The sequence below is a fragment of the Erpetoichthys calabaricus genome, chromosome 1, assembly GCF_900747795.2.
Source record: "Erpetoichthys calabaricus chromosome 1, fErpCal1.3, whole genome shotgun sequence".
NCBI lineage: Eukaryota > Metazoa > Chordata > Cladistia > Polypteriformes > Polypteridae > Erpetoichthys > Erpetoichthys calabaricus.
The window spans coordinates 215072679-215087920 of record NC_041394.2 but is presented as its reverse complement, the minus strand read 5'-3'; the positions used below and the strand labels follow the sequence as shown (position 1 = coordinate 215087920).

General features: G+C 37.9%; 1 protein-coding gene across 1 annotated transcript in view; it reads left to right on the top strand.

Annotated features, from left to right (window-relative positions):
• The window catches only part of fam185a (family with sequence similarity 185 member A), a 78200-nt gene that overhangs the window by 59407 nt on the left and 3551 nt on the right, over positions 1–15242 (top strand). Inside the window, exon 7 of the mRNA XM_028811746.2 lies at positions 349–483. Coding sequence (XP_028667579.1) covers positions 349–483 — 135 coding nt within the window. The remainder of the gene's footprint in view (positions 1–348; positions 484–15242) is intronic.

Sequence of the window (15242 nt, the reverse complement as noted above, 5' to 3'; positions counted from 1 at the left end):
AAGCTACGACTGTATAGGACTCTTTGGCAGCAAGTGTATACTAGCTATAGGCCTTCATGAAACCATTAGCACAACCTCAATTTTACATAATGTAGTTAACAATCCTAACAGCACCCAGATGTCTTCAATGAGTTTCCTGCTTTAAGCATGAACTAAATTAATGAAGTTTGTTTTAGCCTATTTCTTTGCTTGCTATGTTTTGTTTGTGTTACAAGCATCCTTTTTCAGTTAGCTTACACTATAAAACTTTATCTGTGAGAATCAATATGTGTGATAAAATTAAACTTTAAAAAACTGTTCTTTTTTTTAAAACCTTTTTATGGTATTATTTATTCCTGCATACTCTAGGTGCTGTATCAGTCAGGGTACCATCATCCATAAAGACAAATATCCTGTTATCAGGTGCTGTGGTAGATGTTAGCCCTGAAATTCTGCTTGAAGAAGTGTATCAGTCCTGCGAAGATGGTCATACCAAGCTTACTGGTGAGCAACTCTTTCTATTTATTTTCACATTTGTAATAGAGGGCCACCAGCTTGTTAAAAGCTTTATTAATGCTGGTGTAGGGCATATGAAATTGTATTTAGTACCGTAAGGTTGCTGGTTCAGTTATTCTGACTCACAATGGGTCCCAAAGCAAATCACTTAACTTGCTTCTGCTCCAGCTGTAAAAAAAAAAAATGCATATTTACATATTTATTATATCTCTATAATTGTGAGGTTGTGTTTTGCTATAGCCCTCCATTATAAGACAGTAATCATCTGAAATGTTGTTTTTTATTGTGCATGAAAGATCTAAAATCAAAAAATTCTATAATTATCACGTTTTGTACCCATTGGCCCAGTGCTGGTAATTGTCAGGTAAACATAAATGTGAGTCAAATCATATTTGGCAGATAAATTAAACTAGTCCAATGTAATGGAGTTAGGCTAATCCAGGTTAAGCATGCAACCCTTAAGCAACTCTTACATTTTATTATAAATTAAAATAGAAGTGAAGATCCATAGTTTAGTGAACCCAAACTTTGTTCTACTTGCTGTTCCCCTTTTTGCACATACTGTAAAAGTCAACGTGTATGGTATCATACAGAGTATGTGTTACATACCAGATGTTCTCAGAGCCTAAATATTAAAACAATTATTTATCTGCAAAACTGTAGCATCATATTCTGTTAAATGCAAAAGGAAATATGTGTATAACTTTTTTGTTTGCTTTTTAGTTAATAATTTAATATTTTAAGATATATTGTAAAGAATAATGTACATAACTAAACCCATTTACCAAAAGGTGGGAAGACACAGAGTAATGAAAAAAAGGACATTTTATTTTCATACCTTTTTTCAGATGGATTTCACCATATTTAGTGTTTTCTGTGTAATACTGGGTTTTTTTTTTTTGCTATGAAAGCTTCATAATTATTACTGTATATTACAGTGTTGTACTCCTATCTATCTATCTATCTATCATAATATAAGGCAGAATTTTAAGAATTGTTATGGAAAGATACTATATGAATGAAATGTTCCAGGCTGGCCCTTTCCACTAGCAAACAATATGCCTGTGCGAGTATCACCTTTCAAGGACATACTGTATTCAGCTGCATTGCTTGCTCAAGATAGACCTTTAATATTATAGAAAACAACGGTACTCTTGTTTCTTTGGAGTACTTATTATGAATGCTTCCTTCTTTTTTATTCTTTTTTGTAGTTGTCCAGTTTTGTATACACAGTTGTGCACTTATTCATTTTCACTACTCTTACTTCATTTTTTTAATTATTTTAACAAAACTAAGGCAACCTGCCTTTACAGAATAAAGTACATGGATGTAATGGCACAACCAATGCAAGTGAACATTATGTCTGAAGAAATCAAGCACCTCTTGATTCTTTCAGAAGTAGGCAAAAGTAAACAAGAAGTAAAATGAAGTAGTGAGTTTCTTTACAGGGAAAAAACACTTGATAAAAAGTTTTGAGTTGTAGTAGGCATGATTTAAAGCTAACCCTGTATCTGACCCCCAAAGGTCATGCAAAAAGTATAATATAAAAAAAAACCAAAAAAAAAAACCAATAATCTCAACTCTTTCTGTCTTGTTCAAAGCTGTTTCCGCATAATTATACTATTAGCCTAGTTTCTCTTTCCTAGAGATTCTCAAGTGCTGTTGGGTCTTTCTTTTATAATATGTGGCCATAACTGCACACTTTTCAAGATGTATACAGCCTTTGACAGTTTAAGGATTACCTGTTTTAACTTGTATATCATACAGCAGGACATGTAACTTAACATCCCATTCATTGTTTAAACCTCTTGTGTACACTTTGTGGTTGTGATCAGCAGTAAATCCACCAGGTCTCCCAACATTTTCACATTTGTGCTACTTTCCAAAAACTCCCATTTTATAAATATGTTTTATTTATTTATTTATTTATTTTACTAATAAGATGTTGCAATTATTTACTGTATATGTTAGCCATTATCCACCTCATAGCCACCCATATGTGAAATCAGAGACAGGAGAGTTTCAACGCTTGAGTGTAGGAATCACAATTGTTCTTTAAATAAATAAATAAAAACACCCACAGGCTTATGTTGTTGCAATATTTTCTCTTTATTGAATTAGTTGAGAAATAGATTTGTGCATGCTTTAAGAGTGAAATAACTTTGCCAATCAAATGAGGTGTGATGGTGTAACATGTATTGTCACACATTTGTAACAGCTTTGCATTCATTCCCTGATTGCAAATGCGTCCATTTATTTTGCTTCCATAGGCGACTCGCTCTTCACTTTTCTTTTATCCTGTGTAGCCAATATGAGTAAACTGTTATAATAATAATAACAATAATTGTTATTATTATTATACATCCTTAGAAGTGCCCTTTACCGTTGTCTCTTCCTGGCACAAATACTCACTGGCTTAAGCTTGATGAAACTGACTTTTCTTGTATGCATTTTCTTTTTCAATTCCTCTTTATTGGGAAATTTACTTTTTTAGCATTACTATTGTAAGAAAAGGCGCTATATTACACCCAACCCAACACAGATTGACACGGAGGCACGTGTAAAACAAACTATTTATTTTTCTTCAGCTGGAGGGCATGTCTTCCCTGTAATCCCTCCAGCCACATCACAGTCCCAAACACAGTACACTAAGAACACAAAGCACTTTTCTCTTTCTCCACCACTCCTCGTCCTCTTCCTCCCGATTCTGGCCCCCAGAGTGGTGGCTGTCAGCTCCTCTTATAGCCCACCCGGAAGTGCTGTAGGTGCTCGTTGACCTACTTCTGGCTGCACCTCTGGGTGTGGCTATGTTCCCGCCCAGACAGGCTCGTTAAGCCATGCAGCTCTGTGCAGCTCCCCCTGGCGGAGGCCACGGAACCCAACAGGGCTGAGTGCCGATATTCCATAGTAGTGGCCTTGAGGTGACCCAGGGGGGCTGCCACCACATGTTCTGGGGGAAGAAAGTGGCCTCTCATGGCTCTACCCCTGGAGCCAGTGTTAGAAGGGTGTCCTGGCTGGGTGTGGGCCCCAGCCATCTTCCACACTATTTACTTGCTGTCCTTCTGGCTCCTGCCTCTGCCTGCACTGCTTTTGCTACCTCCTCCCTTGCACGTGCTATAGAGTTGAACAAAAGTCTTTTTACAGTAATGTTGCTCCTGTGCAGCCAAAAAAATGCAAAAAATGCTTAGTGACAGACAAAGGCAAACTTTTAAGAGGTAATGCTACAATTTAATTAAACTTGCACAAATAAGCATTAAGTAGCTCTCAAATCACCAAAAAACCAAGACATGACTTTTCTGTCATAATTCTGCCATCAATCGTTAATGATTTATATAGTGATGCTACATATTAACTGAGCCCAAAAGTTAAAAAAAAAAAATTAATGATATGCAAGGAATCACAAAGTACAAAGCAAACAGAAAAGAAACCAAGTCTCAAGCCTTGACCATACAGGCTCTGTGTCCTCAGACTACAGTATGAGGTGGCTCACCAATCAAGTGCAGGAAAGAACACTTTTCAAGGGTTCTAGTAAACATCCTAAATATAACTTACAGCCTTATAGTGGCCTCTGTGTTGCTATACTGGCATTTGTAACATTTGTCACACTGTCTCTCTTTGTCTGTGTGTCTGTCTGTCTGTCTGTCTGATTCACACTCTCTCGCTCTCAACCCTTCAGAAGCTTTAAGTAATTGTGAATTTCCTCTTGGGGATTAATAAAGTATCTATCTAATTGTATTGCGCTTGCCCCCGATAAGTTCTTTCCAGCTGAACATTTATTCACAGCAGGAAAGGTTTTTATTGGAGTGTTTGTTTAGTTTATATAAAAAAATGAATAAAAAAATAAACTCCAAAGACCCTAACATCTTTCCTTAGTAGTTAGGGTTTCATTTCCACTTTTTTGCTACTAACTATTCTGTCAACTTCTGTTGATTAGAAATACAGATCAAATTCCATTACAACGAATATCTTTACAACAAAATTTTCATTACAATGAAGTGTTTTACAGTACCGACAGTTTCCCCAAAAGACAGTCTGTAAAAATCTTGTTACTACGAAATACATTCAGCAGATAACTTTCATTACAATGAAGTGCCCAAAAGACTTTGAAATGCCTGAATGAATCATCCACAGAGCAGTCAAGAGAATGAATCATTCATAGAGCAGTTAGTTCTGTGGTCACAGCTCAGTTGTGCACAACGATCCCCGAACAGAAACATTATAATTTTTTCTCTTTCTTTGAACTTTATCGTATTGTTTTTTGCTGTGTTTGTTTTCTGGGGTTTTCAGTGATACGTTTTGCATTTGAAAAACATCCATTGCATTTAACTCATTGTCACTCTCCTATAGAAATGACAGACATGAAAAAAACGACAACAGTTTACATTAGAAAAAAACTTGACATTTTTGCCGCTCTCGATTCCAACCAAAAGAAAAAAGACGTTGCCAGTGACTTTGGAATTTCGCCATCGTCATTGTCATCTTTCTGGAAAGACCAAGCAAAAATAGAAGAAAAATTTCGGGTTGCAAACCTTGGGCCTCAGTGCAAACGTATGCGAACTGCTGCATTTGAAGAGGTTGAAAAAGCTCTCCAATCATTGGCAAGTTGATAAGTCCTCGATGTTTTAAGCCCGTTACATTCCTTCCTTGCGAGTATAAAGCAAACCAGCGAGCTTGGATGACTCAATACATTTTGGGAAACTGGCTGTGCCAACTTGACAAGGATATTGTGATACATGAGTCACTGTCTTGCACCCCAAAGCATGAGGCTGAATCTCAGTACTTTAGCAAAAAACAGCCTTCTTCAGCTTGAAACAGGAACAGCATGGTTATTTATTGTAGCGGGATCCACCACTCTCCTATAGGTGACCAGGTTAGTGGCCAAGTAATACTGTTCCCTGCATTATAATGTACCTTGCATCACCCATCGATGACAGATGCTCAATCGCGATCGGCTAGGATTTGCCTCTCCAGCGCTCCACTGCAGCAATGTGACAAGGATGCTTCAGGATGCACTTCGGCGAGTCGTCTCGTTGTTGTGGGGAGGGTCCCAAAAGAGTTAAGAAACCTCACAATATGAAGAAGAGAAAGGAAGATTCTGCTTCTGATTGATAAATGTGCGGCTCACAGCATGCTTCTACATTTAGAGAATGTTCGAGTTAAGTTCCTCCCACCCAGCTACACAGCAGTGCTTCAGCCATTGGTTCATTCGCACCCTGAAAATTCTCGTCAGCATAACTTGCAGACAGGAGGAGATGAAAATTAATGTGAAAGAAGCTACTGAAATGATTGCAAACGCCTGGACGCAAATTAAAGAAAGCATTATAGCGACAAATACAGAATCTCATTACAACAAAATATTTTTTACGTCACTGTCACTTCACTGTAACAGAATTTGACCTGTAACAGCTTTTTGGGGGTAAATAATGTTTTATGACAATAAATAAGAAAAAGACAGATTATAAAGGAAATTTCTACTTAGCAAGTAGAAATGTGGGTTAACATTTCCTATTAGGCAAAAATTAAAGAAGTTTAAACCGTGTAGCTGTTGGTCACTGATGTTAGCTGTTTAATTTTAACGATTCAATGTTATTTGAAGTAAAATTATAAATACAAATAAATCTCCATGCAAATGAAGCACACTGCTATCTTCTACAAAAAATCAAAAACATTTCAAATATGATGCCTATGTTTCTTTAATAAACAAAAGGAAGATTTTTTTAGTATTGTATATTTTATGGAGTAAACCATTTAGTGTGAAGAAGATGAATAGCTTTTGACATTCTGACAACCTCTTGGTTTCCATTTTTAATCACATGAATTCTTCTAAAAGTAAATAATCCCAAAATAAGAATAACACCTCAAGGCCATGCTTGCATCTTTGGAAAATATTACAAGGTTAAAGGGCCACATCTGTATACCATACATTCATTAGTAATGGAAAGCCAAGTCACAGATACTTTCTGAATTTGGATGCATATGGTCATGTTCTGGACAACAGTTCTTTTTTACTTTTTCTAAATTATTTTAATCCTGCTTCATTGCTCAGATACATTTACACTAAACTGCTTCTGTGTAACAGGTAAAAACAAGAAAACGTACTGATTCAGTCAGTCAGTCAGTCAGTCAGTCATTCTCCAACCCGCTATATCCTAACACAGGGTCGTGGGGGTCTGCTGGAGCCAATCCCAGCCAACACAGGGTGAAAGGCAGGAACAAATCCCCGGGCAGGATGCCAGCCCACCACAGCATAATGATTCATTAATGATGATATACTTCAACATGTTCTTTTTACAGTGTCAACAAATTTCATATCAGAAAATAAAGTGAAAATCTTCCACTTTGCTAAATTATATTGAGTGACCTAGACTACATCATGTTGTTTGTTTTTCTTCAAAGTTCTCTAAGGGTGGGCATACACTATGACAATGTCTAATTAGTCGAGAAGTGGCAATCCACTGTATGATATTTCTTCCAAGAAATATTATGATTGGGTCTTCAAAGAAGAAATACTAAAGAACGTTACTTGGCAGTTACAAAATTCTGGTAGCATTGAAATTTATACTTTCAACACATTAGCGTAAGTAACATATTCCACTACTCATAATATACAGGCTAACCAAGTGGATACAAACAGGGAGATTAGGTATAGTTAGTTTACTGTATAAACAGATGCAGGAAATTATCACATTATTCTTCACAGTGTCAAACTGCTTGGCTATACTCAATTGTCTCGCCACAAAGACCTTGCAAAAGATTGTTTTAAAGGACTCTCGTCTTTCATGAATCTATGAAGAATTCGCAGCATTTACCTTAATTAAAATATATACATGTAAAAGCAAATAACATTAGCAGTGATTATGTACAATAAGAGCTGTGTTTTATTGTCAATCCTTAATTTGAAGACAACTTAAAATGGGTGCAACTTCATGTTCGTTGTAGTGTTTTTATTTTAATCCTGACATCTTCCTGTAAATATTACATATTTTTATTAAGCTTTGGTAGTAACTGCGAGGTTACTCTTATGCTAAATTTATTAAAGCAGAATTAAATTAGATTATATGGTAAGTATATTTTGGGTCTTCTATGACAAAAGTACACCGTTCATATCTTAAAGATGTTTGTTGTTAGTTCAGCTAAGTGTTACTACAGTAGTATGTACCACTAAAAAGTTGCTGATTCAGAGATCTCAGTCTATTGAGAAATAAGATAAGTGATTCTAAGTTAAATTTGAGTTAAACAAGCAATAATTTTCTATAGAGGCCCATAAAAAAATTGAAAAAAACTTAACAATTGTAATGCAGATATTATGTTTAGATACCACATAATGAGCAATTATTAACTATTTTTGCATCCAAGTGTCTGTGAATTGCATCAAATTCCATTAAAAAGGTTTGTGACATGCAGTGGGAACAAATTACCTAAGTTTTCAGAAATATTTTTTAAAAATTGCTTACATAAATCTATCAGATGTATTATTTCATCAAATAAGTAGCAGTGTAATGTTTGATGTTATTTTGACCACATGATTCTGCATGCTTGCCAATATACTGTATAAGAAAAATTAATCTTTTCCAGTAATAGTTCCACGTTAACTGAGGAAGAAACACACTACACTACAAATGATGTCATTATTGTTGTGCTCATCGCTTTTTTAGCTGATCCTCTTGACTGTAGTGTGGGTCCAGCACACCCTCCTGAATTGCCTGCTTGCAAGAATGAATGTGGATGATTGCTAAAATCAAGCTTAACCGGATTGGACTGTTTGTTCAGGAAACTGTACTACGGGTCAGTACCAAAAATCAGAGAAACTATTGTCAAAACTGACATGCTAAACTGTGAATGATGACAAAAGGAAAATAACTAGAAGTTGATAGCCAAAATAAGTTATCACTGAATCCTAAAACCTCTGATGCTACCCTGAATGCAGTGCAGGACTATACAGTGGTACATTGCACCTTCTGGAAGAGAGCTCCTAGAAACAGTGCACTACATCTGACAATGCAGCCTTTATATGTCTAAACTTGCAAAAATGATGATGTGTCCAACTCAAAAAATAATGATAATAGAATTCTATTAATTTGCAGTCACAAATGAAAAACACTGAAATATTAATCTACCACTAGTTTTAACACCTTCAAGAAACCATAATAAAGACGCAGAAAAAAATTATGTGAAGCAAAATAAATGTAATAATAGTTATTTACTCCAGTAACTATATGATGACATAGTTAGTATGAAGGGGAGTAATGCTAAAGTTAAAAAAGACAAACCTTTTTATTCTGCTGGAATCCAGGTACTTCCAGGCAGGTGGGACAAGTGCATTGAGAAGGGTGGAGACTACATTGAGAAATGACATTATCAGTTTTGTTAAGGTTCATTCCATTTTCTAATAAATGCCATTTTCTAACTTTAGCTTGAGACTCCCCCCTCGTATATTTATATCAAATTATGACACACCCTCATTAAATTTTGCTGGAATCTTGGGCAGCGATACATCCCTCAGGTCCCCAGTGTGCAAAAATGTCAAGCCTCAGGTGAATTTTTATATCCCATCACTGAAAATAGCAAACTAAAATGGAAACCAGACAAATCTTGGCAAAGTCTTCAGCTTGACTCTTGTTATACAAATACACAGAGATGGAAAGGGATGTAGTAGCAATCCCATGAACACCTACTCTTACAGGACGTCCTATAAGATAAATTAGTATAGAGTATAATAAGTTGAGTCATGTAATTGTGATATGCAAAATCTCCCAACCATACTAAATATCCCAAACCCCTATTACTTCTGTTGATTTCAAGGGTTGACTAAGGTTTTCTTTTCAGCAAAAGTGCACGTTTTCATGGAGTGGGCAAATGAGTGGGATTCCTCTGTGACTGAAACACACTTTTTGACATCCTCCACACACCCTGAAAATGGGGAACACACTCAGATTTTCCAATCCAGTGATACTGTCCCTGCTTTATGCTCAACATTAAAAAGGTGCAGTAAAAACAATACTCAGTAAGATTAAGAATGTTTAGTATTTCCAACCAAATGTTATACACTTTCACAGTCATGCTGCTACAGAGCAGCCCCAGAAAGAATCAAAACCCTGCCAGTTGCTTCTGAGGAGGACATTTTTGTGGAGATGAGTTCCTAAAATGCTTCCTTCACATCACAACAGTATACTCTTTCTGCTAGTATTTTCCCAAATCACACTGAGAGCAGTCTGAGTTATGCTATAATATTTAAGTTATTAAATGCTCTGCTGGAACGCCCTTGACATCCATAAGTACTATTTCTCCATGACTTCACCCTCCCCTCCTCAACTCATCACTTCCATTAGTTGTTACCATTGTTGCTGTTAATCTTCTTGGCCAGCCTGCTCTTCACAGTCATTTCTAAAGGCCCTCCTGCTAATATGTTATGGAGAAAGTAACTTGATTGTATTTCTCTAGTGGTCAAAGCCACTGTCACAAAGGGTATTAACCACCTTTCAACCACATCTCTTTATAGCCATTTACACCACTGAGGTATTGAACAGAGTCCATTTAGTTATAGTTTTGCCCAGCTTTTTTGCAGTTGAAAGCTGAATATATCCTGAACTGCAGCCTGTTCCCAGAACATAACTACTACTTTTTTGTGTCCTGAAGCTGACCAGCTAATGCCCTAACTATCTAAGCTAATTCGCCTCCAAATAGTGATCTTTTAATAGCTAAATAACTCTTTTAACCAAAAGATTAATAAAATATGGCCTCGGATAAGGCGGGATGAATGTCAAATCAGTTCTTGTCATATTGTCCAAGGAGCTGTAGGAACAATTTTATATGTATATGTTATACCCCAGTGCCCACGGCCATGGGCACCACCCTCTGTTCTGGAATATCAGTAGTCATGTACCAAGACGAACAAGCACATGTAAGGAGATAGGCAAAACTTTTAGCTCGGAAATGTGCAAATGTTTATTAAACAAAGAATGAAAGTGTCTCAGAGTGCAACAGTGTGTTCAATAAATAAGTTCACAAAACCATACCATTAAAACCAAAACAGTGTCCTCAGGTACTTCATAAATAAATAAGTCCAGTAAATATGTTTAAAATCCCAATGGTTGAAGTGTATACTCTTTTAGTTCTTTCTTTGTCTCCCATCCATGATAGGACATCAGGAATTCCAAGCACTTAGCTTATCGCGTCCTAGCCTGCTACCTTGGTTGGTCTACATAGTACGCCAGGTGCCTTGCCTTCATGCAGATACTGCGACTTGCTGGATCTTTCCATCTTCAACAAGCTCCACTGGCCTCTATCTTGTGTGCTCCACGGCTCAGCAGACTCGATCACACCCGTGGCACAGAATCTCTACAGCAGCCCTCAGTCCTGCTCCCTTTAATTAGACAACAGGGCCATTCCTGCCCATACGGTCCTTTCACTGTTTCTCTCTCACCCTCCTACTAATGTAGTTTCATGCAAAACTTTTGTCATTAATGCTTAAAATGTCTGTTACTGTGAATAGTTGAAGTGAGCAGAAAATGTACAGATCACCAAAAGCTAAAGGTGACACATTTCTTGAATATTTTACGTAAGATTACATTTTTATTTCCATCATTCACAGTTGCAAAATACCAAAAAAATTAAAAGGGCCTGAAGCAAAAGTTTGGGTAATCTTCATGGTCAGTCCTTAGTAACAGCATTTTTGGCAAGTATCACAGCTTGTAAATACTTTCTGTAGCCAGTTGAGAGTCCTCAAATATCCATCCCCATATCTGAGTATACAAGAAAGTTGAGGGGAGAGCACTCCTGGTTTTTAAAAATAAAACAGCACCGTTCGAGAGACTGACAAGGTCTCACTTTTGCTTTAAAAACACTGTTTAACAATGAATCAATACAAACAAAGGCAGAGTCTGACAAGTGAAGATAAACTAAACATCCATCCATCCATTTTCCAACCCGCTGAATCCGAACACAGGGTCACGGGGGTCTGCTGGAGCCAATCCCAGCCAACACAGGGCACAAGGCAGGAACCAATCCCGGGCAGGGTGCCAACCCACCGCAGTAAACTAAACATACTAATGGGTTTTTGTATTTATTCCATATTTATTAAGTTATCTTATTCACAACTCAAAATACCCGACATTGTGAAAGCAATCCATTAGCAGAATTATATTTTAATATATTTGTCTCCCTTTTTTCAATGTTTTTCTCTCTCTCTCTCTCTCTCAAAATAGATAGTTGAAATATCATATTCTTTTTGTGCTTAACATCAGCCTTATCATACATATTACATACCAGGGATTTTTCCTGCCTTACATCCAAACCTGCTGTGGTAGGCTCCAGATTTCTTGCAATCCTACTCTGGATAAACATGTTTAGATAATGTTGTGTATATGTTGTTCTTAATCTCAGACACTGTCTCTGTTGTTTTATGCCTGTCCGTACTCTTATTACCTGCTCTTGCTCTGCTCATTATGGGTTTACTGTCCTTTATGGTGGGCTATTCAATACTCACTGCCCCTAACCTTGACACTACATGCTTGTTGTTCTTTGTTTCCTTCACTACAGCTAGGTGGGGTCTGCACACTCATTCAAGTCTAAGAGCCCTGTTCTTCCTAAGCCCCTGTGATTTTCATGAGAAAATTTTTTCAAAAATTTTAAAATTGTGTAAAATTGTTCATATTCCTGGATCCTCCCTGTGTGGAGTTTGCATGTTCTCCCCGTGTCTGCGTGGGTTTCCTCCGGGCGCTCTGGTTTCCTCCCACAGTCCAAAGACATGCAGGTTAGGTGGATTGGCGATTCTACATTGGCCCTGGTGTGTGGGTGTGTTTGTGTGTGTCCTGCGGTGGGTTGGCACCCTGCCCGGGATTGGTTCCCTGCCTTGTGCCCTGTGTTGGCTGGGATTGGCTCCAGCAGACCCCCGTGACCCTATGTTCGGATTCAGCGGGTTGGAAAATGGATGGATGGATGGATGTTCATATTCAGTATCTAGTTTTGATTATGCTTGTTTTTATCAGACAAAAACAAAACCAGATAGTAAACCAGGCAGTGTAGTAAGCTTCCACTAACAAACTCCTATCCAAATCTGTTAAGTGTACAGTTCTGTCTGATTGTGACACAAAACTAACTCCGTAGGCGCTCCATGCCATAATTACTAAAACTAAAACTGAAACTAATATATATAAAAATCCACATTACTAACCGAGAATGCTAAACCGGATGGACGCAGGGACATCCGGCCATGGGCCGTAGCCGCAAAAAGACGTACTGCGCAGGCGCCCCAAGAAATGAAGCGCCGCGAGAGGCGGCCAAGACCACAGAAAAAAGGAGTGAGCACAGAAAAAAGGAGTCAAACGCAGGCGACGCACGAGCAAACCCCCCCCCCCCCACACACACACACAAGCAACAGACGGGACACACACAAAGAGGACGATTCAACAAGCCCCTGGCACACAAAAAAAAAGAGCCCGCAAACCACCAACACCCCCCCCCCCCCCACACACACACACACACAAGCAACGGACGGGACACACACAAAGAGGAGGATTTAATCCCATTGCACACGAAACGGGACGCACACAAAGAGGAGGATTCAACAAGCCACAAGCACACAAAAAAAAAGAAGCCGCGAGCAACACACAAAGCCCATTGGACACGAAACGGGACAGACTACGGACATAGCACACGAAACGTACACAAAAACGACGATTCAGACCCACGACCACAGTAACATAAATAACAAATGACGCACAAAGCCCCATTTCTAAATGAACCGTCCGTATTAAACATACGTCATCTCAATACGTTCACAATATGCAGCATAGGTAGATCTCATTACAATGAGGCACTATTAACCGTTCAACCACAGAAAAGGCTCCATATTAACAGTGAGTGCGATCCTCCTTATTACTTATCCATATTTATCACGCTCAAGAACAAACAAGTCATGAATTCACGATCATGGGTACAAAACGATACCGCTCGGATAACGGGACCAAACACAATTCACACTATGCAGCATAGGTGGATCTCATTACAATAAGGCACTATTAACCGTTCAACCGCAGAAAAGGCTCCATATTAACAGTGAGTGCAATACTCCTTATTACTTATCCATATTTCTAGAAGAAAAAATGTCTCGGCTCAAAAAACGCAAAGCTCAACTAAAGCTTCTAACTAACGATGTACCTAAAAGTAAAAACTTTATGAACTGCATTAGATCCTACAATAGTTCATTTGCTTTTGCATCTACCGGAGTAAATATCAGGCCACCAAAAGGCAATGGCCCATACTACTTTCGCATATGTGCACAAATACTGCATCGCATTGGAACAGTGCACCCTGAAACAAATCAACAACGCAAATATGCACAAATCTACATCCTAGATCCACATGACGCAAACTATCAATCAAAGTGCTGCATCGCAACAGGCACGGATTCAAAACGAAACACCTCCCGTCTCAGACATACGTTAATGGCAGCGAAGGCTAAAACGGGCTTCTCACACAGCACAGGCAAATCGATTAGAGCTCCAAAACAACACGTCCCAAATACTACACATGCAACACCGCGCCTCTCAAACGGCACAAGCAAAACATACACCAGGAAAATTCATTCGGATTAATGAATGTCATTTGCAATCATTGTCATTCAGTTCACTTCCCTGAAGAAACAACTGGCAATACAAGTAATACATTTACACGTTGTTGTCAAAAGGTTCAAATTAGACTGCCTCCTTTACATTCATATCCTGAATATCTACAGAAGCTTCTAACTAACGATGTACCTGAAAGTGAAATCTTTATCAACTGCATTAGATCCTACAAATCGGTATCAACTATGAACATTAACGGTGGCACTGCACGTGACATCCGCCTTGCAGAAATGTTAATTATTGATGAATGTACAATGGCATCCAGTCACTTACTCAACACCATTCATAAACTTCTACAAACGTTTATGAATAATAATATTCCCTTTGGAGTAAAGGAGATTTTAGACAGTGCTTAGCTATTCTTCCACATGCCATGCGCTCAGCTATTGTTCAGTGCACCTTAAAATACGCAGACAATTGGCATTGCTTTCAAAAGATACAGTTAGTAAAAAACATACGATGTCCAGAACCAGATCATAACAATTGCTTATTACAACTGGGAGTTGGTACACTCACCAATACAGATGGACTTCACCCACATATTATTACAATTCCTCAAGCCTTTATCTGCGATGACTTAGTTACAGACAGATTTGGAACAGCAATCTCATTAGACCAAATGCCCCTTTTAACACAACGCACTATATTATATCCAAAAAATATTAATGTGGAAAACATAAATACCCAAGTCATTCCATTACTTCCTGGAGAGACACAACTCTTTCTAAGCTCTGACAAACTTGACTCTGATCACAACAATAACCATCTTCATTGACATTACAAGTTCTGACCTGGAATTACCTTTTACACTTAAATGGCGTGTACAAAGAAATTTTCAAATAAACCTTTACACTGTGCCACACACTTTATTGTTTGCTTTCTATTTGCATCATCTACACCTTCACACTATTCTATATCTCATTCATACATCACGCTCTTTGTCATTTCCAACACCAGGGGTTGGCGAGCGAAGCGAGCAGGGGGCGGAGCCCCCTAGTAAAATAGAAATGTCTTTGTGAAATAAAAACTAAAAATACACGATGAAGGAAAACTAAAACTAAACAATTTCCAGGTATGGTCAGAAAAAATATAGAAATAAAAACTAATATAAAAAGGCAAAAC